At 40.3% G+C, this 27903-nt stretch overlaps 1 protein-coding gene across 1 annotated transcript; it reads left to right on the top strand.

The window, feature by feature from the left end:
- Positions 1-71: 71 nt before the first annotated feature.
- On the top strand, positions 72-27481 carry LOC125914294 (dynactin-associated protein-like). Its single transcript, XM_049619551.1, is given in 6 exon segments — positions 72-137; positions 7112-7154; positions 7157-7239; positions 13854-17855; positions 19978-20135; positions 26878-27481. Coding segments are annotated over 4 exon segments (1068 nt in total). The 3' UTR covers positions 14730-17855; positions 19978-20135; positions 26878-27481.
- Positions 27482-27903: the final 422 nt, after the last annotated feature.

Here is a 27903-nt window from a genome sequence, read left to right as displayed (position 1 = left end):
AATGAGGAGTAGGAGTCACCCAACCCTCCACATCTGTATTAAAAGGAAAGAAATAAAATAAATAAGTGGGGATGGCAGTGAGTAGCGAGAAGAGCAAAGGGAGTGAGAAAGGAGCAGACGAGGAGATTGGACCTCAGGTTTGAGGCTAAATGCAGGATGCACACTTAGAAGGGGACAAAAAGGAGGAGCCCACAGTTCAAGTCAGAGTTCCTTTGTGCAGAACTGAAAACTGACCGAGGCTCTAAGGTGGAATTCAGGTGGAAGGAGACTCAGAGAAGCTCAGGCTTTGGGGGAAGTCTCCATAGGTGGCCCTTCACCGATGGGTCACTTTTAAATAGGTAGAAGAGGAAGGATATCCCAGGCAGTGCAGAGGAACAACACGAGGGAAGGAACTCAAGTAGGACTAAGAAGAGAGTGGTCCCCATGCACTGAGGAGATGGCTTGACTTGGATGAAAGACACTTGTTACAGGAGAGAGGTCATGAGAAACACACCTGAGCAGAAGAGAAGGGATCGCTGGGCTTTGGAGGCCAGACAGGAGGAGGGAGAACCCAGTCCACCAGGAAATAGGAAACTGTTGATGAAGAGCAGACCAAGAAGTCTGAGTAGGAAGCAATATATTCCCTGCATGGAACATGGAGAAACTGTCAGCAGGGAGGCTGTGGGGGCTGCTGCAGGGAACCCAGAGCGAGGGAAATCTTGAGCTAGGGTGCCGGCAGGGGTGGTGGCAGGGAAGGGTTATTTTATTTTATTTTATTTTATTTTATTTTATTTTATTTATTTAAAAAAATTATTTTTAACGTTTATTTTTGAGACAGAGAGAGACAGAGCATGAACGGGGGAGGGGCAGAGAGAGAGGGAGACACAGAATCGGAAGCAGGCTCCAGGCTCGGAGCCATCAGCCCAGAGCCCGACGCAGGGCTCGAACTCACGGACTGCGAGATCGTGACCTGAGCCGAAGTCGGACGCTCAACCGACTGAGCCACCCAGGCACCCCAGGGAAGGGCCATTTTATAGGATCTGGTGAATTGGCTAGATTTAAAGGATTATTAAAATTGTTGCCAACGTTTCAGGAATTTGGGACATTGCTTTAATATGAAAATAATTACGGTTTTAAAACATGAGGCAGCATCGTATAGTGGCTAAAAGTTAGATTCCAAAGCGAAACTTCTTGGGTATATATTTTGGCTTTACTGCTTCCTAGCTTCCACCTCGACCAGTTGTTTATCCTACCTGTGCCTCAGAAATGCTGCCTTGGGGCCCCTGCGTGGTTCAGTCAGTTAAGCATCCAACTCTTGTCACGATCTCACAGTTTGTGAGATCGAGGCCCACATAGGGCTCCATGCTGAGAGTGAGGAACCTGCTTGTGATTCTCTCCCTCCCTCTCTGTCTCTCAAAGTAAATAAATAAACTTAAAAAAAAAAGTGCTGCTTGGTCTGTAAAATTGGGAAACTATTAGTATTGCTTTGAGAATTAAATGAACTAATGTTTATAGAGTGCTTAGAACATTTGCTTGGGACTAAGTAAATACTATTTAAAAGCGTTTGTTAAATATAAGTAAAAGACTCTTTTCCTAGGTTTGGGATACCGAAGTCTTTTCTTCCTACTTAACAAATGGTGCTGGAGGGCTTCCATTGTGGGAAGATGTTGGTCTCTGAGCATCATGGGTTAGGGTAATGGCTTCCTGGTCTCCATTTTGGATTTAGGGCCTGGCAGCCACTAAGAGACCATCTTATTTCTAGGGCCTACAGCCCTAACACCTAAACCTGTGGGAGTTCTTACATCCTCGATTTTCTTCTCTCCACAGCTCCTCCTTTAATCCCTGGAGCAAGCTCTTTTTGTGTGGCTGACATGGATTTTATGGCAAACACACCCACCTGGAGAAAGTGAGCAGCCTTGCCCCTTGAGACACAGGCTCTAAGTCACGAGCAGGGACTAGAAGGCTCTAGATGCCCCAGCCTGTGTGGACTTTGGGTGAGGCAGCACCTGGTGCTCAGGAGAGAAGGGAAGAAGTGACTTGAGGTCATTTCGCACTATGCTTGGTGAGGAACTTTCAAACTAGACACGTCGTTTAAACCTGAATTGTTACAGTCAAAAATGGAAGCGAGGAAAAAAAAAATTTCTCTATTACATTTCCTGGCTTTGTGGATGCCAGGTGTTTACACTTTCTCCTTATCTTCAGTTTACTAATTTTTGTAGCTAAGAGATAAGGATGAAAAGCAAACTCTCTCCACTCTTCCTTTCCCGGAGGATCTCAAATCTTGAAAAGGAAGAGAGATGCGCAGATAATTAGTCACAAACACTGATACCAGAGCCATTTAGAGGCAGGACTGGAGGCGACAGAGAAGCAGAGGGCAGGGGACACTCCTCCTGAGACCCCGTGGAGACACTGTGCCTCAGTCAAGCTGGGGGTGGAAAGAAGAGGAGGTTTGCCGAGAGGAAACGTGGGGCCCAGGCACTCACAGCACGAATGATTAGTATGTCCATTGTGAAGTGGGGGTCAGTGCCCATCCCAATTTTCAGTAGTGCCCCAGATCTGATAACCAAATTATGACACTAGAGTTTACAAGTTTAAGTCCTCTCTCTATGGCTCATTCTGTAGGCCTGAGATCTTCCTGGGTCTCCCCTTGTTTCCCCTGGTTCCCCAATATAGCTGGAAACCTTGTCTTTTTCTTTTTTAGTTCTCATCTCTAAAGACTGGAGTCTCATCTCTCCAGGTGCTAGAATCCTGCTTACCTGTAGGCAAATCATGACATAGATGGCAACGAATGCTCAAACTCCTGATCCTTCTCCAATTGAATTGCACCTGTTGAGAAGTCCTGATATTTTTGTTTGGATTCTCTCATGCTGATCATTTGCCTGAACCCCAGACAGAGAGGCAGTCTGCAGAGCTAGTAAGTCGTAACTTCTGCCCAGGAATTTCTAAATCTTTGATATTTTGGGTGTAAATCCCACCATCTTCTCACAAGTATTAGCACCACTCCTTTCTTGCTGCCAATGAACAACTGTGCTGCCTTCATATATTCTGAGGGATGTCACCAGAGTCTCTGGTCATATTTTTTTATCTGTTGGAGGTTAAGTTTCTAAGTATCTTTCCCTCTCCTCCGTCCCCCCAATTTTTTTCAGCATCTAATGTGACATAGTGAATATAGCAAGTATTTAATAACCATTTCTTGGGTGGATGAATGGGAACCACAAACTTATCTCAGGGCTCATCAGGAAAATGGGGTAATGATACTTAATTCAGGAGGATATTAGGAGGATTAGATAAGATCAGTGTGATATGCACTAGGAGAGGTGCCCCTTCACAAGAAATGTTAATAATATTAATGACCAGATGTGGCTGAATTGGAAGCCACCTAGGTGTGGAGTAGTGGCCATTTAGTGTCCCCAGTGACATGGATGAAATGTTTATTTCTTTACCACTCATCAGTATCTGAGCTACCCTCCTCAGCCTTCTCTTGATGTGAAGGAAAAATAACCCCTGAATTTCTTTGAGTTGTTTCCTGCTGGGCAGGGCAGGAGAGGAAGCTTCTTGAACAAATATGCAGATAGTTTTTAGTTTGTTCATTTTCCCACTTTGATCTTTTTTTTTTTTTTTTTTTGCAGTCTTAGCATCGGTTTGATTTTGACTTGATGCTTGAAAATTTCTTTTATAATACTATTTTGAATAATTATCAAGTTAAAATTAATAGGAAATTAAAATCTAAATACTGTACTGAATGAAGTCTTTTAAATGTGGTATCTGTTTGGTTATCATTTTGGCCATTCAGCACCTAATGAACTATAATCATGACCTGGCCTAAAAAAAATTATTAAGATGAGAGAGCTGGAGCCATCATATTGGTCGTCATCACACTGAGAAACCGAAGCAGAAATATGAAAGTATTTTGATTAGTATCAAATTGTAGTGACATTTCAGTCATGGAAGTGTCTGAAGTGGGTAACTTGATCAATACATTAATTTTGCTCTGAGCCTGAAGACTTGAGCGTGGTTCATTTTATAACAGGTGTTGTTTAACAGGCTCTGCATTCTTTGGGCTAAAACAATTTGCTGGTTGTTAAAGGACTGTAGACCACTCTCAATTAATATAGATAGACCTCCACATTCTTTTGGCTTAAAATTCTGCAGACATCAAAGAGCTTCAGTAGGAGATGCTCAGCATACCAGGGAGAGTTACCTGTGTTTCTTTGCACATTGTAATCACCCAGGTGCACTCTACTCTGGCGCTGGTCTAAGCTGTAGTAAAAGAACACAATGTGTTCTTTGGAAATAGAGAAAGTTTGAATTTTATACTGAAAATCTGTACCCAATAAGCTTGTTATTCATTCTTACTTTGGCTTTTGCAACTGTTAATTAACGATAGTGAGGGTAGAACCTTGATACTGTTTTGTCAGTGACTTCTTGATATGTAATGTGGAATTTTATCTGCTTAATGTTTATAGAACTCCACTGAACTATCTAAATATGTGTGTCTTAGTACCACAATGCCACACTAGCTTAAAATTTTTTTATGTTTGTTTACTTTTGAAACAAAGAGAGAGAGAGAACACGCATGAGTGGGGGAGGGGGCAGAGAGAGAGAAAGATAACAAAATCTGAAGCAGGCTCCAGGATCTGAGCTGTCAGCACAGACAGTGGGGCTCAAACTCATGGACCATGAGATCATGACCTGAGCCAAAGTTGGACGCTTAACTGAGCCATCCAGGCATCCCAAGCCACACTAGCTTTGTTAAAAACTCAAGTAACATATGTGTTTTATTCAACTGAAGTATGTGTTCACTAGAGATATTAAATTTATTTTTAAATTCATTGGCTTATTGAGTGGTTATGTTTAGTACTAGTGAATCTTCTCATTCACATGGATTCCTTATAGCTAAGTGACCACATGTCCTAGTTTGCATGGAACAGTGTTGTCTCTGTTCAGTTAAATTATTGATATTGCTTCCTTTTGCTCTCAAAAGTATTTTGGTTTGGAGTGTTAAATTATATGAGCACTCTAAGTGTACAGTCTCAGAAGCCACTGTTTCACTGGCTTGGGTTCAGCATGGAGGTATAAAGCACTGTCTCCCACTCCTTCTTAGAACAAAACCATCCCCTAGATTTTCCACACCTTTTATGTTCTGCAGATTCCAGGGCCATTTTACTTTGCTTCTGTGGATTCCATGGAAACTTATAGCTAAAGGAAGCATTTATAAGAGACCTTTAGAAATTATCAAAAGAGTGTTTTAATACATAATATATGTTTTACTATATTCCAGGAGGGCAAGAATTTTGAGTCTTTTATTCGCCATTGAACACTCAGCACATGACAGATGCTTGGGTATAGTAGGGACTCAGTAGTGATTGTTGAATGAATAAGCAATTGAAACTCACCCCTTTTTTAATTTAAGAAAACTGAGGTTTCTTCACACACACGCTTTTCTTCCTAAAGATATGAAGATACCCCATGATCACCTTGGGATCATTGTTTAGTAAATTACTTTTCAAACATTGTTTGATAAGGATTACTTGACATTTGGCCAGAAAGTCAGACTCCCAGATCCTGTCCCTGAAAGTCTTGTTTAGTCAGTCTTAGATGGTTCTGGGTCTAGAACAGGCATCCCTTCTAGGATCCTTTCCGACTCCAGGTCTTTGAAATGTTTGTTTTACTTGTTTTCAAAAACATTTGCTTGACTTCCTGGGAGGCTGTCCATCTTTCTACGAAGTTCCTGTTAATAAGCTAGTTATGGAGGGGTTATCAGACCAAAAGGAAACCAGGTGGCACCACGCAGATGGTTGCATCATTTTCCCTCTCTGGACACAAATCTCCTCACCTTTAGAATGAAATGGCTGGGGGTCCCTGGGTGGCTCAGTTGGTCGGGCGTCTGACTCTTGATCTTGGCTCAGGTCATGATCTCATGGTTCGTGGGTTTGAGCCCCACATTGGTCTCTGTGCTGATAGCACAGAGCCTGCTTGAGATTCTCTCTCTCTCCCCCTTTCTCTGCCCCTCCCCACTCTCTTTCTCTCTCTCAAAATAAATAAGTTTTTAAAAATATTTTAAAAAATGATAAGGCTGAACTTACAAGATCTCTCAGACCTCTTGCTGCTCTATTATTGAGTAATTGTTATCTTTAAACCTGACATAATCTGTCAGATAAAAAGTGCTATGTGAGACATTTCAACAACAAAAAAATGAGTACTTTGTTGCTTTGTTTACAAGAAATTTTCTATGGATTAGTTACTACTGGAGTTATTTGTAGATTTTTAGTTTTTTTAAGCACTATTCTTCACAAACAACTTTCTGTACCAATTTTATTTGGGATTCTGTGGATACGTGTGTTGGGAACTGATTGATAACTTTGCATTTGAGGTTAAAAATTACTGATCTCTTGCCAGTTGTGTTTTAGATCTTGCCAAAGATACTTCTACAATAAGAAAACAAGTCCTTTATGTTTGAGTATAATTTGTAAAAGTTAGAAGAGCCTGTTACTAAATTATAAGCAGAATCAGAAGTAATCTTCTAGGTAAACTATGCCAGATAGTTCCCACAGAAGGGAAGAGAAGGGACCCCGTTGAAAACATTTACAGAGATTTGTTCATCAGATTAACTATATTCAATTAGGGTTTAAGGAAGTATAAACCAAGTTGGATTGATTTTTTTTTTTCCAGAAGCAGAGAGAATGGATTGGAAAAATTCAGAGCTCGGGAGAGACCTGTGAAGGTCAAGACTTGAAGAGCAGTGGGTCCTGAGTGCCTAAAAGTTGCTGCCAATAAGAGGAGAAAGACGTTCACTTCTTGTTAGTAAAGAAACAGTGGCACCATTCACTTATTTCGGAGTTCTGTCTGGAGCTGTTCGTGAAGTCAGAAGGAAGAGTTCTGTGAAAGATACGATAGAAGAGAGAATTGTATGGTTGCTCTTTCTACTAGATGGGCTGCCTGGTGGAGTAGAACCGAGAGCGTAATTATACAGGTGGATTTTCTTGCATTCTTACGTAATTGCTTAACACCCCACTTCTTCCTTTAAGGTGGATCCCTTATAAAGAAGAAGGATTTGTTATTTAGTCTAATCCACACTGGCAGTGATGTCTCATAGTGGATTTAATATTAATCAACTTAATTATTTCTCAAGGTTGCAGGTATAAAGGGCAGTGAACAGGCAGAAAAATGTTTCTGGTAGCTTGTGACACTGGCAGTTCAAGAATGGACAGAAAACATGGGAAATACATTGTGAATGTCGAACATTCTGAAAACCAGCCGGTGAGTATTGTGGCATCACTGTGATGTGTTCTGATGGCCCAGAGTCTTGTTTCCAATCTGTGTACATCTCTAATATTTCTTTATTACAACATGGTTCTTCCCAAAGTGGAATTCTTACAAGTTTTACATGGGAGCCAATTTTTAGCCATACTGTTACTGCTTAGAAAATAAAACATGTCTGCGTATCAGTACATACATGCTTGAGAAATTTATTTTAATATTTATTAATCTAGGATATTGGCAGTTTGGGGGTAACAATTTAATACCCTATTTACATAATCCCTGCAGTTATCATAATTCAAGCATAAGCCAACAAATCTGCATTTGATTGCATTAACGAGTTATATTTGTTAAATGTGGCATGTAGATTTTTGTGTTAACTGCCTAAATTTTTAGTGTCATGTATAGATTTGCCATAGCTCAAAGATTTCTATGTGTCTTTGAATGTCAGTGGTAATCCTATGAATGAAGTCTAAGCCTGAGCTGCAAACTATCTAGTAAATCTTTCAGATTGGCCTCTTCAATTACTTATGAATTTCTTTTTTTGGTAAAGAACTATATTCAGATGAAATATTTAGAATTCAATTGTATACAATATTATTTGACTATTATTTATGTTTTTAGAAGAAATGGTTCCATACTGTGTGTTTTTTTTTTTTTTTTTAATTTTTTTTTCAACGTTTTTTATTTATTTTTGGGACAGAGAGAGTCAGAGCATGAACGGGGGAGGGGCAGAGAGAGAGGGAGACACAGAATCGGAAACAGGCTCCAGGCTTTGAGCCATCAGCCCAGAGCCTGACGCGGGGCTCGAACTCAGGGACCATGAGATCGAGACCTGGCTGAAGTCGGACACTTAACCGACTGCGCCACCCAGGCGCCCCAATACTGTGTGTTTTATGACTGCCTTTTATGTGACTGTGCATGTCTGTAGAGACCTTGATAATGGGAACTGCCGTGGAAATGTGCTGAGTGAGATCAGTACAAGTTTGAACGGACAGTTACATTTTGTGAGGAATAGCATTTTTGTCCCCATGCCCTTACAAGGAAATTACAAGGCAAAGAAATTGTTCTCTTGATTCTAGGTCAGCACTTCCACCCCCTGAAGATGTTCTTCATGGTCCTTCTAGCCTTGCAACTCTCTCCCTGTGTCTTCATAGTGTCAAGATACTCAGATAAGAAGGTCCTTGGGGTGCCTGGGGGGCTTAGTCGGTTAAGCCACCTTAACTTGATTTCAGCTCAGGTCATGATCTCATGGTTTGTGGGATCGAGCCTGACATGAGACTCTGTGCAGACAAAGGGGAGCTGGTTTGGGAGTCTCTCTCTGTCCCTTCACCCACTCTTGTGTGCTTGTGCACACTCTCTCAAAATAAATAAATAAACTAAAAAAAAAAAAGTCCAATGTTTTTATCTGGAAGCTTGATTGTTTCACTTGCACATTTAGGTTTATGATCCACTTAAAATTCATTTTATATATGGCAGGAAGTAGGATTAAACATTTTTTTCAATATGGAGATTTTTTTCTGTACAGATAATTGTAAAAATCATCCTGTCTCTACTGAATTGATGCTTTTTTGGTAAATCAAGTGATTTATATTTGTGGGTGTGTTTTAGGACTCTAGTCTGTTCCATTGCTCTATTTGTTCTTGTACCACTACTACACTCTCTTTATTATTCTAGCTTTATAGCCTTAAAATTTTGTGGTACTTAAACATTGCTCTTCGAGTTATCTTGGCTATTCAAGGTCCTTTGCATTTCTATATAAATTTTTAGAATCCACTTATTGATTTTTACTAAAATACTTTTGCAGTTTTGACTGGGAGATTATTGAATCTTCATTTTAATTTGTGAGACTTTATATCTTAATATCTAAATTCTTCGAATCCATGAACATGGTTTATTTTATCTTTTATATTGGTGTTCTTTAATTTTTGTTGGCAATCATTTGAGATTTTAATGTAGAGATTAAGTATTTTTCTTTTTAGATGTATTTCTAGATGTTTTTGTGTTGTTTTAATTATTTTTAAATGTTTGTTTATTTTTGAGACAGAGGGAGACAGAGTGCGAGTGGGGGAGGGGCAGAGAGAGAGGGAGACACAGAATCTGAAACAGGCTCCACGCTCCAGCCGTCAGCACAGAAACCGACGGGGGGCTCGAACCCACTAACCGTGAGATCATGACGCTTAACCAACTGAGCCACCCAGGTGCCCCGATTTTTGTGTTGTTTTAAATGGTACATTAAATTCCATTTCAAATGTTTTCTTGCTATTTTACAGAAATCCAAATGATTTTTGTATTCTTACCATGTATCCAGTGACCTCACTAATTCATTTATTCGTTAATATTTTCTTTGTAGATTCTTTTGGATTTTCTATAAACACAGTCATGTCATTATTCTTTTTTTTTTTTTTTTTAATTTTAACACATTTTGTTTTCATAACTAAATGCACTGGCTAAGACCTCCGATGTAAGACTGGATGGGAGTGGTAAAAGTGGACATCTTGCATTTTTCCCAGATTCATCGGGGAAAGTATGAAATATTTCACCATTAATTATGACATTAGCTTTAGGTTTCATGGAGCTACTGTTTATCATATTATGGAAAGTCCCTTCTATTACTAGCTTGCCCAGAAATTTCACCATAAATGGTCATTAAATTTTTGGAATTTTATACATTTTTGGATTTTATTTACTCCTGTTTTCTTTAAAGAATATTTGTGCCTATATTTTTGAGAGACTGATCTTCAGAGGATTCAAGATAACTCCTTAGCTTCCTGTTTCCAGAAGCCTCAAAGTCTGACAAATGTCCTGAGGGGGGAAACCAGTCTTGTGTTTGTGGTTAAGTCTCTTTCTCCTACAGTGATTTTGTCTTCTATTTACTATGATACTGCTGTAGACTTGACTCTGCCTTTCTGTCCCAGGCCTCTAGCGTCTGGAGCTATCCTGGAACATTAAAGATACTTTACATTGGGGCTCCTTTATTTTCAAATAAGTCCGGTCAGCTTCACATGAATACCAAAAGTTTTGCTGACTTCTTTTGGCAGTCAGAACCATAGGCTCATGCTCAGGCTCCACAAATGTCCCCAGAAAAGATGGCCTATGATGTAAGATTCAACTTTGGAAAAGCTTCTTCTTTTAAGTTTTAAATAATCTAACTTCCGTTTTTTCAAAGCTCTTCATTTGTTTGTTTGTTTATTGTAGTGGGAGAAGTGGCTTTTTGCAATTTGCTAAATCCAGAACCTCACTTCACCTCTTTAGATCTTGGTTTTCTCATTTTGAACATAACCCAAAAGAGTTGTTCTTGATAAGCCTTAAGGTCTCTAGAATTTTCATAGTGGCACTTTTTTTTCTTAATATGATCTCCCTACACCAGCTTGCAATGTAATGATATTTAACAAATGTATTAAATGTGAAGAGGATGAAAGATAGTGCGTATTCCTGGATTTTAACCTCAATAATTGTATAAAATAATTAAATTTAACTTAGGATGATGTCACTAGATTTCCATGTTTTGAGAATAAATATAATGAATGTGTTCTTTTATTCCTTTAATCAGGGTTCACATGATCTTATTTGAATAGATATGTCATGATATTTAACAGTATGATTTATATTTGTCAGAATATATTACTTCAGGCATCAAATACAATAGCTTCTTTTTTTCCCCATTCTTTTCTTTGCACAGTCATTCCTGAACCTAAGAAACCATGAAGCTCACAGATCAGCATGTCAATTTCCAACATCAACTGATGTGACTGGTGATGTAACTGTGACTGGTACTGATTTAACTGGTGCCTGCACTGACACAGGGACCCTTGGACACTCAGCATTTCCAAACAGAGAATTCCAACATTGTCAGGTAATGTTTGGGGCAACACTGTTTCTCTGGGTTATGATGTAACCCACATGATATTGATCTAATAGTTTGAAGGAGAAACATCCAACCAATTAACATTACTGTTGTTCTTTTGAAAATGTACATCATCTTTTGAACATGTCAAGTCACTGAGAGAGAATGCGAAAGGCATAGATTTATGGGGGTCATCATTTAAGGAGCTAATGATCTTGATAGAACAAAAGAGAGACAATATATAAGGTCAAAGGAAATAAAGCAAAGTTTTGAGGTCCCTTTGTTTGGAGGGCTGAGTAGATGGTGACAGCAACTGCATTGGCAGTGAATAACATTGTAACCCTCGCTCAATGGAAGATAAAGTCATGTGCTAAGGCCCTGGGGCTCTAGTCTGCGGGTCTCACTCTCCTTCCCTTCCTTCCTTTCAGCCTGACTGTGGGGCTGCTGTTGACCTCCTGGTTGTGACCTCATGTGTTTTCAACCTCGACTCAGAAACCATTTAGAACCATCTTGGTTTGGTGTCCAGAAGCAGATTTCCTATATTCTTTACTGTTACTTGTTATTCTCTTTTCTTCACCTTAAGGTCTGAAATTTTCCATCAAGGGAAGAACTTGATTTTGCTGATGATCTTGGCAATTTGGTTCAGTGCTTCTAGCTCTGGACTACACCCTTCCTCTGATTAATCCTGCTGTAGAAATAGTTTGAAGAGACCGTGACAAATTGAGAGAAGACAAACTCTATGTTAAGAGACATTGTGGAAGACTAATTTTGATGAGAATTATTTAGGGAATATGACTCTGATGATTCAGAGAACTGAGTTACGTTAGCTGCCTTTACTTAGCCACACATGGGAAACAATGTGGAAGTTTAGAATGTTTTTGTAAGAATTCACAAAGCCGGTTGGTGGCAACTAATGACACTGGAGCACAGGTCTGAAGTCTGCTTTAGATGAGTTTCCATTAATCTTGTTCCTTTTTTTGGAAGATTCAAACAGAAAATTATGGTAATTGCCTTTTTTATCTAAGAAATGAGCATAGGCCTTCCTCTCCTTCACCTCTAACTTCCTTTCTAAGGCCTAGATGACATGGGACAGGAGGTACCATTTATCTCTGGGCTCTCTTATTTGGTGCCCTGAATTCCTTTGGCCTTGGTACCCAGTGCCTTTGCACTGCTCCTGATTGCCTAGTAAGCACCACTCACAACACCCAAACTGAGGTTTATCATCTGAAACAGTGTCCCATATTTGGGACATTCAAGAGCTGCTTGGCATGCTCCAGAGGTGTCTATTCTGTTTGCTTCCTTTAGTGATCTATTTTCAGTTATGAGAAAAGGGATAAGAATGGGCTAGTTAGTGAAACCAAATGTTTCTTTGAATATTTAGTAAATGTTAGGAAAATGTTATGCACTCAGTTTTACTATTTACTATTTATATCAACCCTATGAAATAGGTGATGTTATCCATGTGAGGGCATCGAGGCTTTGCATGATAATGCAAATTTCCACATATCTCCATCCATCCAGTGAAAGGTGGCATTAAAATTTAAACCTGAATTTGTTAGGGTCCAATGCCTATGCTCTTAATTACTGCAGTGTACTACCTTCTGCAAAAATCTAATTATGGAGGATATTTCTTATTCTAATTTTCTTTTTTTTTAATTTAATTTTATTCAATTTTTAAAAAAGTTTATTTTGAGAGAGACAGAGACAGTATGAGTGGGGGAGGGAGGGAGAGAGAGAGAGGGAGAGAGAGAGAATCCCAAGCAGGCTCTGTGCTGCTGGTGCAGAGCCTGACGTGGGGCTCAAACTCACGAAACCATGAGATCATGACCTGAGCTGAAACCAAGAGTCAGATGCTCAACTGACTGAGCCACCCAGGTGCCCCTCTTGTTCTAATTTTCTTAACACGTTGAGATAGATATTATTATCCCCAATTTTGATATAAGTCCAGCTGATAGGCAAATTAAGAAACATGCTCAGAATATTAGAGGTATGGCGTTTAAATTAAAGACTCTCTGATCTCAAGACTTACGTGTTTTACACTATGCAGTGTTTCCTCTACAATAACAAAGTATGTATGCATAGTACTTTAGAATTTACAAAGTAAATTTACTGATGTTAATCCTGATGCTAATTTTATTATATAAATTTTTATAGAGGAATGAAAGAATAGGGTCACAGAAACATCTTACCAAATGAAAATAGCTGGTGGTAGCAGAAAGTGGATTTCACAAATGTTTTCAGACTCTGAATTTCATGCTGCCAAATACTAACCTGTGTGAAAAGTTAGCCAGGAAATTGGATAAGGCATTAATTAATGCTGTTAAAGTAGAAGGCTCCAAAGCTGACAAATTTAGGAAATGCCCAAAGGGGTAGAAAACTTAATTAGATCTTTGGGGTCCCTCAAGTCACAGTATACAGGAGCCACCAACATGTATAGAGACTTCTTTTGATAGTGGAAAGAAGAAGGAATTTCCAGGAAGACATTTATTTGTTTTCTTACTTTGAGATGCAGATATATGAAAAGAAAGCATGAAAGTCAGTGGAAGTTTCTTTGTTCCTATATTAAACACAGTATAAAGACAAAGTCTTTCCTAAATACAAACTTAAAATTAAGTCAATATATATCACTGACACCATTAAGAATAGTATCTTATGTTTGTACATCCTTTCAATGAAGTAATCTATATATACAAAGGATTATCGAAGGCATTAGTTTTTCTTGAAACATCTGGTTTCATCTGCAGTAATTTATTTAAATCCTTCCCAGGTGACACAAAATTTCTTCACCGACTGGTCTCTTTGGAAGATCTTCCTGGCTTGTCTCTTAGCCTGTGCTATAACAACAACAATTGGAGTACTCATAGAGTGCCTGGTGTATAATGGGAAGAATAATACCTCCATTGTTATTCAGCTTCCTCAAAACCACGGGACAACCTCATCTACTAGTTCTGAAACTATAGTTCCTACTGCGATAACAGATTCTGCCAGCACATCCGATTCAACTACCATCACTATGACCACTGCTAGCACTTCAAGAGAACCAACTAGTACAAAAACCATTGCTTCTACTGACACTCTCATAGCAACAGCCACCACTGCAACTTCTCCCACTTTTACTGAACTTAAAACGACGGCAGGAACAAGCAATTCAACTAAACCGAAAACCACAATGACTGCCAGCAATGCTACTGAGGCAAACACAACAAAGACCACTCCTCCTGCTTCTGCTGAACCTGCAGCCACAGCAACAGTCACCGATTCACTTCAACCCACTACCACAAAGATTACCGGCACAACCACTGAGCCTACAACCACCACAGCCACCACTCCTGCCTCTACAGAACCTACAACCACCACAGTCACCAGCACTCTGTCTGTCAAACCCACAATTACCACAGCGGCCACTGCCTCATCTGAACTGACCACTACAGAAACTTCCAGCACTAACACTGAGGCTAGAATCACCACAGCTGCCATTATAATGTCTGCGGTACCTACAACCCCCGAGGCCACTGCTATAACTTCTACTAAACCTACCACCTCCAAGGCTACCTCTACAACTTCTACTGAAACTGCTATCACCATGGCCACCACGACTTCTAGCAACCCTATGACCACCACAGCTACCATTACAACCTACTGAACCTACAACTACTAGAGCAGTTGCCACCTCATCAGTACCAACTATCACAACTTCCAGTGGTACCACTGAAGCCACAGCTGCCACAGCCACCACTGTAACTTCTGTGGAACCTGAAACCACCATGGTCACACCTGCAACTTCTATGGAACCTACAACTACAATGGCCGCCATTACAACCACTTCTGAGCCTACAATCGCCCAGCCACCACTGTTGTCTCTGCTGAACCTATAACCACCACAACAGCCACCGTGGCATCTGAACCCACTACCACAATAACTGTTAGCACTACCACTAATGCCACCACCACCATAGATACCATTAAAACTTCTCTTGAACCTACAACCACCATGGCCGCCACTATATCTAATGAACCTACAACCAACACAGCTATCACTATTGTCTCTACCAAACTTCACCACCACCACAGCAGGCACCACAGCGTATGAACCAACCACCATAGTAACTGCCAGCACTACACTGAAGCTACAACCACCACAGGTACCACTACAACTTCTACTGAACCTGTAACCACCATGGCCACCAATACTGACTCTGCCAAACCTACAAAAACCACTATGGCCACCATTTCCTCTGAACTGACTACACAATAACTGCTAGCACTACCACCGAGGCCACAGCTAACACAGCCACTACAACTTCTACTGAACCTACAACTACCACGGCCATGACTACAACTTCTACCAAATTTACAACCCCTACAGCCACCACTGTTGTTTCTACTGAACTTAAAGCCACAACTGCAGCCACCACAGCATCTGAACTGACCACCGCAGTAACTGCCAGCAATACCACTGAGGCTACAACCGTCAAGGCCACTGCTACCACTTCTACCTAACCTACAACCACCACGGCCAACACTACAACATTTACCAAACCTACAACCGCTATGGCCACCACCACTGTTGTCTCTACTGAACCTAGAGCCACCACACCAGCCACCTCAGCATCTGAACTGACTACCACAGTAATTGCCAGTACTACCTCTGAGGCCACAACCACCATAGACACCACTATAACTTCTGCTGAACCTACAACCACTATGGCCACCACCACAATTTCCACCAAAGCCCACAGCCACTACTACTTCTACCCACAGCCACTAGTACTTCTACCAAACCTATAACCACCATGGCCACCGATGTAACTTCTACTGAGCCTACAACCCCCATGGCCACCACTATAACTTCCTCCGAAGGTACAACCACCACAGCCCTCACCACAACCTCTACCGAACCCACAACTGCCATAGCCACCACTATGTCTCTACTGAACTTACTGCCACAACATTAGCCACCACTTCATTGGAACGGACCACCACAATAACTGCCAGCACTACCACTGAGGCTACAACCACCACAAATACCAGTATAACTTCTGCTGAACCTGAAACCACGACAGCCACCACTATAATTTCTACCAAACTTACAACCGGCAGGGCCACCACTACCATTTCTACTGAACCTACAACCACCAGCCACCACAGCCGTCATTTCATCTGAACTGGCTACCCCAACCATTGCCAGCACTACCACTGAGGGTACAACCGCCACGGCCACCAGTACCACTTCTACTGAACCTATAATGACTGTGGGCGCCACTACAACTTCTACCGAACCTATAATCACCATCGCACCCACAGTTGTGTCTATTGAGCCTACAACCACCACGGCCACTACTATAATTTCTACCAAACCTACAATCACCATAGCCACCACTACAACCTCTAATGAACCCACAACTGCCACAGCCACCACTATTGCCTCTACCAAACTTAGCACCGTAACAGCAGTCACTGTAGCATCTGAACTGACTACCACAGTAACTGCCAGCACTACCACTGAGGCTACAGCCACCACTGTAACTTCTACCAAAATTACAACCACCACGGCCACCACTACCACTTCTGCATTTACAACCACCACAGCCACCAATCCTGCTTCTACTCAACCCACAACCACCACTATGGCCACCACATCATCTGAACTGACTACCACGACGACTGCCAGCACTACCCCTGAGGCTACAACCACCATGGTTGCCACTACAACTTCTACTGAGCCTGTGACCACCATGGCCACTGTCAGTGCTTCTGCGAGACCTATGACCCCCACAGCAGCCACCACTTAATCTTAACCAGCTACTACAATGTCTGCCAGCATGACCACGGAAGCTATAATTAGAACAGCCACCACTGCTACTTCTAACGAACCTATGACCACCACAGCCATCGCTACACTTTATACCACTCTCCTGAACCTACAACCCCAGGAACTGCCGCCACTTCCACTGAACTGCTTCTGCAGTGACTGCGAGTGGTACTACCACAGAGGCTGCAACCACAACAGCCAGTACTGCTGCCTCGACTGAACCTACAACCACAGCAATAGCCACTGCTTTTACTGAACCCACTACCACAATGATTGCCGGTACCGCCACCGAGGCTAGAACCACAGTGGCCACCACTGTTGCTTGTATCGAATCTGTAACCACCACAGCAGTTGCCGCTTCATCTTCTCATAAGCACAACGGCAACACCTTTTATTCAGCTGAACCCACCACCGTAATTCCAAGCATTGTCTTTCAACGGAACGTATCACCACAACTGCTGTTATCGTTTTGGTTGTGCCCACGGCCATTTCTACCAGGACTGTATTAACTGAATCTATGACTGTTATAACTTTTACTGAAAATTCTGCTATCAGATTACAGTACCAGTTCAGCTCTTTCCAATCCACCTTGGCAGTCCCTCCCACCACCACTGAAGGTACAGCTACATAAATCATCCAACAACTTTCAGTAAGATCTGAATCATTCCTGTTTCAAATGGACCTATGATGACCATCAGTTTGACAGGATTTCTAGGTACTCCTCCTGGCTTCTCGACTGAATTTACCTCATTTTCCAGAGCCACCTCCACTTCAATGACTGAATCTAGTCTGTTTTCTGACTCCACTAAAACATCACCTTTGATCTCCACTGCCACCACCTCAAGTATAAATAAAATAACTACGCATGCTACCAACTCAACGAACTTTCCCATCACAACACCATAGTAACTTTAGCTGAATGTATGATCTATGACCAACATTACCTGCTAATGGAAAGTACAACCACAAATTTTAAATAATCTATCGCCATACAGCTAGCCATTGCCCCACCCCTTCAAATAAGTCCTTAGCCACAATAATAGCATTACATTAATGAAGCATGCTGGCACCATAACTTCTACTGAAATTTCATGATAGAAGTCACTGCATCAGTCAGTCTTACAGTCATACTACCATTTCTATGCAAACCGTTTCTACACTTCCATTTCTACCGTATGTACTCCTACAACAGACAAAACTCCACCAAACCCTTCAGTACCTTTCACCTGAATCTATAAGCACTATAATCTGTACGGGCATGTTACTCAAACTCTCCATTACTTACTCCTCTGAACTAATGCTGCCGGTATTTCCAGTAAATCCAGTAAGTCACACCATCACTCAGAAATGGCAGATTCATAATGACCTCTTCCATTGCAGCTGTAGTTAGGAGGCCTGCAAATTAAATCCTAACATCCACTATTATCACCCCCACTTCAGAACCTGTATCTATTATTCATACCATAGGTGGTTCCATGGCCAATAACTGCCAACATATAACTATAACAGTTACCGACATAACTACTTCTAACACAAGATTTTCTTAATGACCAGTTCAACTATCATCATAATGATAATGAATTTCACTCCCAAAACATTAATATTATCATTTCTTAGACCTGATCATTTAATGTGGAGAGTGTCTATTTTTTTTGAATTTTTAGTACAGTTTTCACACAAAGTAAATCCAATGTATGTATTTATGTTGAAAACCTATTATGATTAAATAAAAGGTTACTGTGAGTATAGTCTTTTATTCTGAAGTTTTAGTCTTTAATACACAAATTCCATATGTAATAGAGAAAGAACATTCTATATGGTAAGGGTATATTAAATACATTTGTGTATTACATTTTATTTTTAAAATGTTTGTTTTGTGAGAGAGAGCACACATGTGCCCACCTAAGAGTGGGGAGGGACAGAAAGAGAGGGAGAGAGAGAATCCCAAGCAGGCTCCATGCTGTCAGCATAGAGCCTGTTGTGGGGCTCGATCCCATGAACCTCGAGATCCATGACCTGAGCTGAAATCAAGAGTTGGGCACTTAACTAACTGAGCCACCCAAGTGCCAGTACCACATTTTCTTTTTAGATTGTGTGAAATTATTTTCCTTTGATTTTCTCTTTATTTTAAAATTTTATGTTAGAGAGAGCACAGCAGGAGAGGGGCAGAGAGAGACAGAGGGAATTGTAGCACGCTCCATGCTTAGTGCAGAGACTCACGTGGGGCTCAGTCTCATGAACCATGAGATCATGACCTGAGCCGAAATCAAGAATTGGACCCTTAGCTCACTAAGCCACCCAGGTGCCCCTCATTTTCTATTAAATCATTTTGGTTTTTAAGGAATATTAACAGATGTGTTATCACTGTTTTCAATTAAAAATTTGTTTTCTACTCTTTTTTACAGTGACATTATAAAGACACCCAACTAAATACTTTGAGTAAACATGTACTTAGGCCTATCTGCCGAAATGCTGGAGAAAATTCATAAAAAAGAAAATAGCAATGCAGATGGTAATAAACTTACAAATTTGGATTCTGTTATTTAAATTTTTGGTAATTGATAGGCTTAAGTAAGTGCTGATGGTATTACAGAGAGAAAGTCGCTAAAACTTAACATGCCCCATGAGACCTTAAGTTTAGCCCCTGCTTATCCCTCAAACATCATTGTGTGCTCGCTTATATAACACTTGCTATGTTGTAGCCATGCTGTTTTTCAAACTAGGAAATATTTCAAATACACAAAGAGACGTAAAGAATTTTACATTGAGCATCTGTGTGCCCATTTCACATTCTAAGAGACAAATCACTACATATGCCCTATTGAGTCCAGATGGCTGATGCAGCAGGTGTCAAGACTCATTTAGGACGTTGTAGTGACATGTTGCAGCAATAGATGGTGCTATGATGCTTTTTTTCAACCTCTCGCACATTAAAAAGAATAATCAGATGACTCCCTTCTGCCTCCTAAGAAGTAGGTTAAACACACACACATGAACGACGAGGGACGCGATGCGGTGCCAAAATAACTAAGCTTTATGTGGGAGAAGAATTTGATGTATTTCATCTCTCTCCTTAAAGAAAAGAACCAGGGTAAACAAGTTGAAGTTATTGAGAGGAAGACTTTGACTCAACATAGAGAAGAATGATGTCGCAGGAGAGTCAACCCAGAAAGGAATATTGAACCCTAGAAAATGGCTGGACTCCCTGATCACTGCAAGTGGCACACAGAGAGTGGGGTAAGAGTTCACTTTCATTCACTGGAGTTTGACCTAGATGTCTGGGGTCCTTTTAACTCAAACATAATGTATGCATTTATAAAAGCAGAGTGTTATTCGCAATGAAACACAACTATTATTACTAAAAAATTTTTTTTAATGTTTATTTATTTTTGAGAGAGAGAGACACACACACACACACAAAGCATGAGCAGGGGAGGGGCAGAGAGAGAGAGGGAGACACAGAATCTGAAGCAGGCTCCAGGCTCCAAGCTGTCAGCACAGAGCCTGATGCAGGGCTCGAACTCACAAACCAGGGGATCATAACCTGAGCCGAAACTGGATGCTCAACCGACTGAGCCACCCAGGCTCCCCATAAGCACAACTGTTATTTAAATAAACTTTGAAATTTGTGGGGCACCTGGGTGGCTCAGTTGGTTAAGTGTCTGACTTCGGCTCAGGTCATGATCTCGCGGTCCGTGAGTTCAAGCCCCGCATCGGGACCTGTGCTGACAGCTTGGAGCCTGAAGCCTGTTTCAGATTCTGTGTCTCCCTCTCTCTCTTTCTGCCCCTCCCCCAGTCATGCTCTGTCTCTCTGTCTCTGAGAAATGAATAAACCTTAAAAAAAATAAATAAACTTTGAAATTTGGAATCACAAGTCAAATGTTACAAGTAGTGCAGGCTATAATAAGACTAGAATGGGAACTCTAATAGGACAAGCACTTGTCTGTTTTACTTACTGCTGTACAAATCCCCATCGCCCACAAAAATGTCTGATAGTAGTATATTCTCTATAAACATTTATTGAATGAACCCTTCTAATATTCTACCAATAAAAATGCATTTGATGTTTTTAAGTAGACTTAGAATGGAATGTAGAGTAATGTAGATTAGAAAAAAAATCACCGATATGGGTCAGACAGTTGCTTGGTTCTATGTTGAGTAGTACTGATAATCTTGTTGGTCCAAGATGTTACTTAACTAACCCTTCATTTAATTCTAATTTGTTGAGATGACATCTGCCATAGATATTGAGAATCAAATTGAGTAAAAGAGAGCTACCCTTATCTTTTATTATAATCACATGAAAGAATACATAAAATTGTTCTTTTTTAAACACTGCCACTTGCAGTGATCAGGGAGTCCAGCCATTTTCTAGGGTTCAATATTCCTTTCTGGGTTGACTCTCCTGCGACATCATTCTTCTCTATGTTGAGTCAAAGTCTTCCTCTCAGTAACTTCAACTTGTTTACCCTGGTTCTTTTCTTTAAGGAGAGAGATGAAATACATCAAATTCTTCTCCCACATCTGCATTTTCTTTTAAAGTAGGCTCCATACTCAGCATGGAGCCCAGTGTGGGGCTTGAACTCACGACCCTGAGATCAAGACGTGAACTGAGATCAAGATTAGGATGCTTAACCAACTGAGCCACCCAGGCATCCCTAACTTCTACATTTAATGATTTTATGCAAAGCACTAATAGACTAAATACCAATTATGAAAGCATTGTTGAAAATGTCTTTGTACCCTTGGTATATGTTTGTAATGATTTTTTTCATACATTTAACTTAGTTGAATAATATGATTCAACTAACTGCACTATATTTTTAAATGTCTTGTCTGGTATGAACGAAAACAATCCTTTTACCTGAAAATTGCCAAAAATAAGAGAATGGACTGGACACAGCCAATTAGTGGACCAAAGATGTTTTAACTGACCTCAGACCAAAGTGAAATTTAAGTTGAGTTTTTCTTGTGGGTGAAAATAAAGCTATCAGACATAGCATTAATAGATGAATTTGAAAGAAACCACCCAGTTCTTTTGTCTAAAGAATGGCCAAATACAAAACACTTTAACTACTGGATTAATTTAGTAAGGTTGCCAAATTCTTGTGGCTGAAAATTCACCGGAGGTTGAAGAATCTTCGTAGGGAATATCCTTTGCTATGAAATATACCCAGTTATAGAAAATATGACTATGAAGATAATTTGAAACCTAATTGCAAGAGCCACCATTTTCACAAGACAAGATGCAAAAGCACCCCTGATGTTGGGCAAAGTAACAATCCTGGATTTACCCATAGGCTCTCTTATATTAAACCAGATGTGTTCTGCTTCTTGAGTAAGGTAGTAAGTAATACCTGCATAAGGAGTGTTCCTTGAGAAGACAGAGATCATATGAATTTCATAGTAACATATCTTTTCACTGTTTTGAAATTAATTTAATTAATTAGGCATTTTGAAACTGGAACATTCCAGTTACACACAAGTATCAGAACTTACTTACTCCTCTGTAGGCTATCCAAATAAGTTATAGATGCACAATTTTGTCTACTCTCTGGTTATGGTGCTCCAGGGCCAAATCGAGATATGTCTCCATATCATCGTAAGATAGCATATTATGAAGGATATAATTCAGCTGTTATAGAAGCTCTCCATATTTACCTATGTTATATAGCTCTCCATTATTAAGGAGTTAGGGGTCCAAGGTTTGTTTCAGCTCGCTGCTCTTCTGGTCATAGAATATTGCCCTAATCTCTATGTTATTGGATGGCTCACTCGCCGATCTATAGTCACACAAAAGGGAAGGGAAATGGGAAAAGAAGGGCATACCCCTTGCTCTTAAGGACACAACCCAGGAGTTGTATACCTATCTTCTGCTTTCATGCCTTGGGCCAGAATTCAGTCATAAGGTCACACCTTGTTACGTGGGTAGTTGGGTAGTGTAGCCTCTAGTGTTGGCAGGCATGAACCCAGCTAAAAACTTTGGGGTTTGCCTATTAGGAAAGTGAAAGAGAGAACGGTAATTAGGGATAACTAGTAGTGTGTCTAACATGTATGCAGCCTGGAAAAAAAGCCTAATTTGTGGTCATTTCAAGTGCAGTATCATTTGTTTGCTGATACTATCAATGTTCAGTATGATTGAAATGTTTCAGTCACATGGATTTTTATAGCCTGCAGCCCCAAGATTCATTTTTTGGCAGGCATTGTGTTATACTGATTTTGGGACCAATCTTTCCCCCAGTTTCTCCCCTCTTCCATAATGTTTTCATCGCCAGTATATTTTACAAGTAACGACACTGTTTTGGTTGATTCAAATTAGAATTCGTCAGCTAACAATAGCAAATACATTTATGATAAGGCTTTGAAAAGGTTAAGCCACACACATACACACACATACACATGCACACACGCAAGCATGTGCACACACAGACATGCACATACACACACACTCATGCACACACACACCCCTCTCTGGTACTGCTTCAAAAGGGCTGAGCCGTTGTTTGTTCACTTAACATCTAGCATAATGCCTGGCATATGTTGAATGAATAAACAAACATTAGCCACATAATTTGAAAACTTAGGGTTATTTTTCACATACACAAACTACTTCTTCCTAAATGTCTCAGAGAATTCTCTTTAAAACATTTTCTAAACTAGATGTTCTCAGACTTGGGTGTATATGAGTTGTCTAAGCAGCATACAGCACCCCTTCAGATTTCTTTAGTCTGGTGTGAGACCCAGGGATGAGCACTCCAAAAATATCCTATCCCTTTCCAACTCTGGGCTTGGATTTACTTGCTTCTCTGTGTTTTCAAAAGGAGATCTAATGGACCCTTTAATGGACTTCTGCCCTCCATCCTGGGCTGGGACAAATAGGTGGCTCCTAGCTTGAAAGACAACAGAGAGCTTCTGACCATGATTATTGTACTGGTTGTGTCACTTCTCTTGGAGCCTAGATGTTTTCAGTTGTGAATGTCAGGGTTAGAATAGATGGTCGCCTACATGTCTGAGCTCTATCATTGGAAGATTGAGCTGTATTAAATTAGATAGATCTCTACCTCCTCAATTAGTGCTAATGATACATCTATCATAAAAGAAAATTACTTTTGAATTAGTTTTTGATTACTCACTGTCTAAGAGTCATTTTTAAAAACTTATGTTATTCATATGCCATTTATTTTTTATTAGTGCATTGTTAATCCCCTTCACCTACTTCACCCATCCCCCCCTTCAGAGACTGTTCTTCACCAAGAACTTTCTGTGCCACTTTTGTGAGATCTCCCTGGGTACTTGTGTTGGATGCTGACTGTTAGCTTTTAAATTGACAGTTATTTCTTTTTTTTTTTTTTAATTTTTTTTTCAACGTTTTTTATTTATTTTTGGGACAGAGAGAGACAGAGCATGAACGGGGGAGGGGCAGAGAGAGAGGGAGACACAGAATCGGAAACAGGCTCCAGGCTCCGAGCCATCAGCCCAGAGCCTGACGCGGGGCTCGAACTCACGGACCGCAAGATCGTGACCTGGCTGAAGTCGGACGCTTAACCGACTGTGCCACCCAGGCGCCCCATAATTGACAGTTATTTCTAAACTCCAGCCCTCGCCACTTAGGTTTTGCTGAATAACAAGAACACCCCTACTTGTGTAAAGCAGAGGTTGCCTTTGAAGTATGAAGATTAAGTACGAAGATGTTGGAAGATCCTTGCTTAATTAAGTTCCCCTGTACTACATTTCTTAGTGCCCTTCTGAAAGATGAGGGACCTTGGTGGGCATATTAACAGTTATTTGTATATCAAACTCACCAGCTCTCAGAGTTGGGGCCCTGAGGAAGTGAGCTCAGGATAGTGCCACATTTTTCTGGAAGCTGAGGGAGCAGAAAAGCCTTTCCTGCTTTGGAAACCTTTCTTTTCTGGAAAGGTTTAGAGCAAGGGAGGAAAGTCTGAAAATGTGAAAGCCCAATGAACAGAGAACTATGGATCCCTAGAGAAGATGCCAAAAATGGGAGGGAAGGTGGCCATGCTTTGTTGGAAAGAAGGCAGTGGTAAATGCCACCTGCTCCAGAATTTTTCATGGAGATGTCCCCAAAGTTAGAGGGAAAAGTAAATGAGGAATGTTGCTAAAAGGTAGAAGAATATGACCTATAATTTGAGAATTTTACTGTCTGGAGGCCCAGGAGGAAAGTTAGAATAGCTCCAGAGACAAGACTGGTTATCTTGTTTTTTGTATTAATTATTGCCTTACTTTTTCCTCTTAGGTGAATATTGGGGAATAACAGCTTATTACTTAATTTAGTTCATCTTAGTTGTGCCATAGTTGATAACATAGTAATATCCACCAACTCAATTATTTCTTAACATTTTAGATATAAAGAGCAATGACCAAATTGAAAATTGTTCCTGGAGTTAAGTATGTGGTAGTCAGTGTTCAAGAATGGAGAAAGGACATGGAAAATATATGGTGAATATTGAATCCTCTTGGAAAACAGCCAGTGAATTTGTTTTTCCATTTTGATAGCTTATTTATTTGAGTCTTATATTCAGTCTTTATAGGAAATTCTATTAACTTTTTTAACTTCAAAAAATGAATGGGGACGCCAGGTGGCTCAGTTGGTTGACTGTCTAACTCTTGATTTCGGCTCAGGTCATGATCTCAGGGTTGTAGGATTGAGCCCATGTTAGGCTCCATGCTGAGCATTGAGTCTACTTAAGATTTTCTCCCTCTCTCTTTCTCTCTCTCTCTCTCCCTGCCACCCCTCTCCCCTGCTCATGAATGTGCTCTCCTTCTCTCAAAAATAAAATAAAACAGGGGTGCCTGGGTGGCTCAGTTGGTTAAGTGTTCTATTTTGGCTCAGGTCATGATCTCATGGTTCATGAGTTCAAGCCCCATGTTGGACTCTGTGCTGACAGCTCAGAGCCTAGAGCCTGCTTTGGATTCTGTCTGTCTCTCTCTCTGCTCCTCCCCTGCTTGTGCTCTGCTTTCTGTGTCTCAAAAATAAATAAATGTTAAACAAAACACACACAAAGGAATGAATACCTCTAGTTATTAAGGAAAACTCATCAACTACTCATTGGCAATTACAAATCTTTTATTTCTATTCATATAGTATGTTGCTGAGTGCTATAGTGTATCATTTTTAACAGTTTAAAAACTATTTCAAATACTTCTTAATTTATAACAGATGCGAGAGACAATTGGACGGCCCGCACTTTTTACACTGTGTCATTAAGGGCAAGTCTCTGAACCACTTTTAGTTTCAGAATTGTTATTTCAAAAATAACTGGCAGAGGTTGCTTTAGGCAAGTTGTTAGTCCCTTTTAGCTCTGATGATCTATAAGCATTTATTTCTATACCTCATAAAAGCTCCGTGGTAGGGCAACTGTATAGGATGCGCCTATACGCTTGAAACATGGAGATATTGGGGCGCCTGGGTGGCTCGGTCGGTTAAGCGCCCGACTTCAGCTCAGGTCATGATCTCACGGTCCGTGAGTTCGAGCCCCGCGTCGGGCTTTATGTTGACAGCTCAGAGCCTGGAGCCTGTTTCCAGTTCTGTGTCTCCCTCTCTCTCTGCCCCTCCCCTGTTCATGCTCTGTCTCTGTCTCAAAAATAAATAAACGTTAAAAAAGAAAAAAGAAAAAAAGAAACATGGAGATATTTAATAAAGAAATGTCATATTATAATCATTTGATGGTGTGTAATCTTGACCCCAAAATATTAATAAAGTATTTAAAATAAGAAAAGGTAATGATGTGACCAGATTTAATTGTTTTGAAATGAAATATTATTTGAAAATTTTATTTATTCATAAAATAAAATGTGGCATTGGCTGATTCCGTAAAGAAATCTTGTTTTAAATACTGATCTTCTAATAATCTCATGACGTGTCACAAGCTTGTTTAGAATTTTCAGAATAATTTCACTTCAAAATTCATCGTGGTGGCTTCTTTTTCTTTCAGTTTGTCTCATTGTTTTCTTCCTGTAGATATTTCCAGAGTCCAAATGACCATGAAGCCCACAGTTCAGCATATCAGTTTCCACCATCAAGAGAGGTCACCGGTGTGGTTTGTACCATTGTCACTGTTTCTTGCACCAACCCAGAAACCTTTGAATACTTGAAATTCCCCAAAAGGCAGTTCCAACAAGGACAGGTAATGTTTGTGACAACACTGTTTGCTTTTCCAGTGTTGTGCCCATGGCAGTGCCCTTGGTTCAGTATATGTATACTATGTGTATGTATATACACATGGACATATGCAATGTTATAAAGACATAATGATATTTATATGGAATAGAGTATGGCACGTGAACTATGCCCATTTCACAGTGGAGGTGCACAGTCAGCATTCCAGGACTCAGGGCTCTGCTCTGTGGTGACCTGCCTCACGTTCGGACCCCAGTCCAGCCTCTAAGTCTGTCTGGATGCCTTTCCTTCAGGACTCTGGACTCTGACTTCTTTTTTAACAAATAGTTCAAGATTGGATCTAAATAAAATCTACATATTACTTGGATTGTTACGTATCTGTATCTCTTTTAGCCTAAAACATTTTCCCCCTTCTCTCTCTTTTATTTTATGTTATTATTATTATTTTTTTTGCTATGTCGATCTTTTTTTTTTTTTTCAATATATGAAGTTTATTGTCAACTTGGTTTCCATACAACACCCAGTGCTCATCCCAAAAGGTGCCCTCCTCAATACCCATCACCCACCCTCCCCTCCCTCCCACCCCCCATCAACCCTCAGTTTGTTCTCAGTGTTTAAGAGTCTCTTATGCTTTGGCTCTCTCCTACTCTAACCTCCTTTTTTTTTTTTTCCTTCCCCTCTCCCATGGGTTTCTGTTAAGTTTCTCAGGATCCACCTAAGAGTGAAAACATCTCTCTCTCTCTTTTAGATGTCATTAATTTGTTGAAGACACTAGGTCATTTGCTGTGTAGAATATGCCACATTCAGGATTGAGTTGGTTGCTCCTTCATGATATCTTTTGATCTGTTTCTTTATACTCTATTTCCT

The sequence above is a fragment of the Panthera uncia genome (assembly GCF_023721935.1).
Source record: "Panthera uncia isolate 11264 chromosome D3 unlocalized genomic scaffold, Puncia_PCG_1.0 HiC_scaffold_8, whole genome shotgun sequence".
Classification (NCBI taxonomy): Eukaryota; Metazoa; Chordata; class Mammalia; order Carnivora; family Felidae; genus Panthera; species Panthera uncia.
Note: the sequence above shows the minus strand (reverse complement) of the source record. Positions and strands in the feature narration are given on the sequence as shown.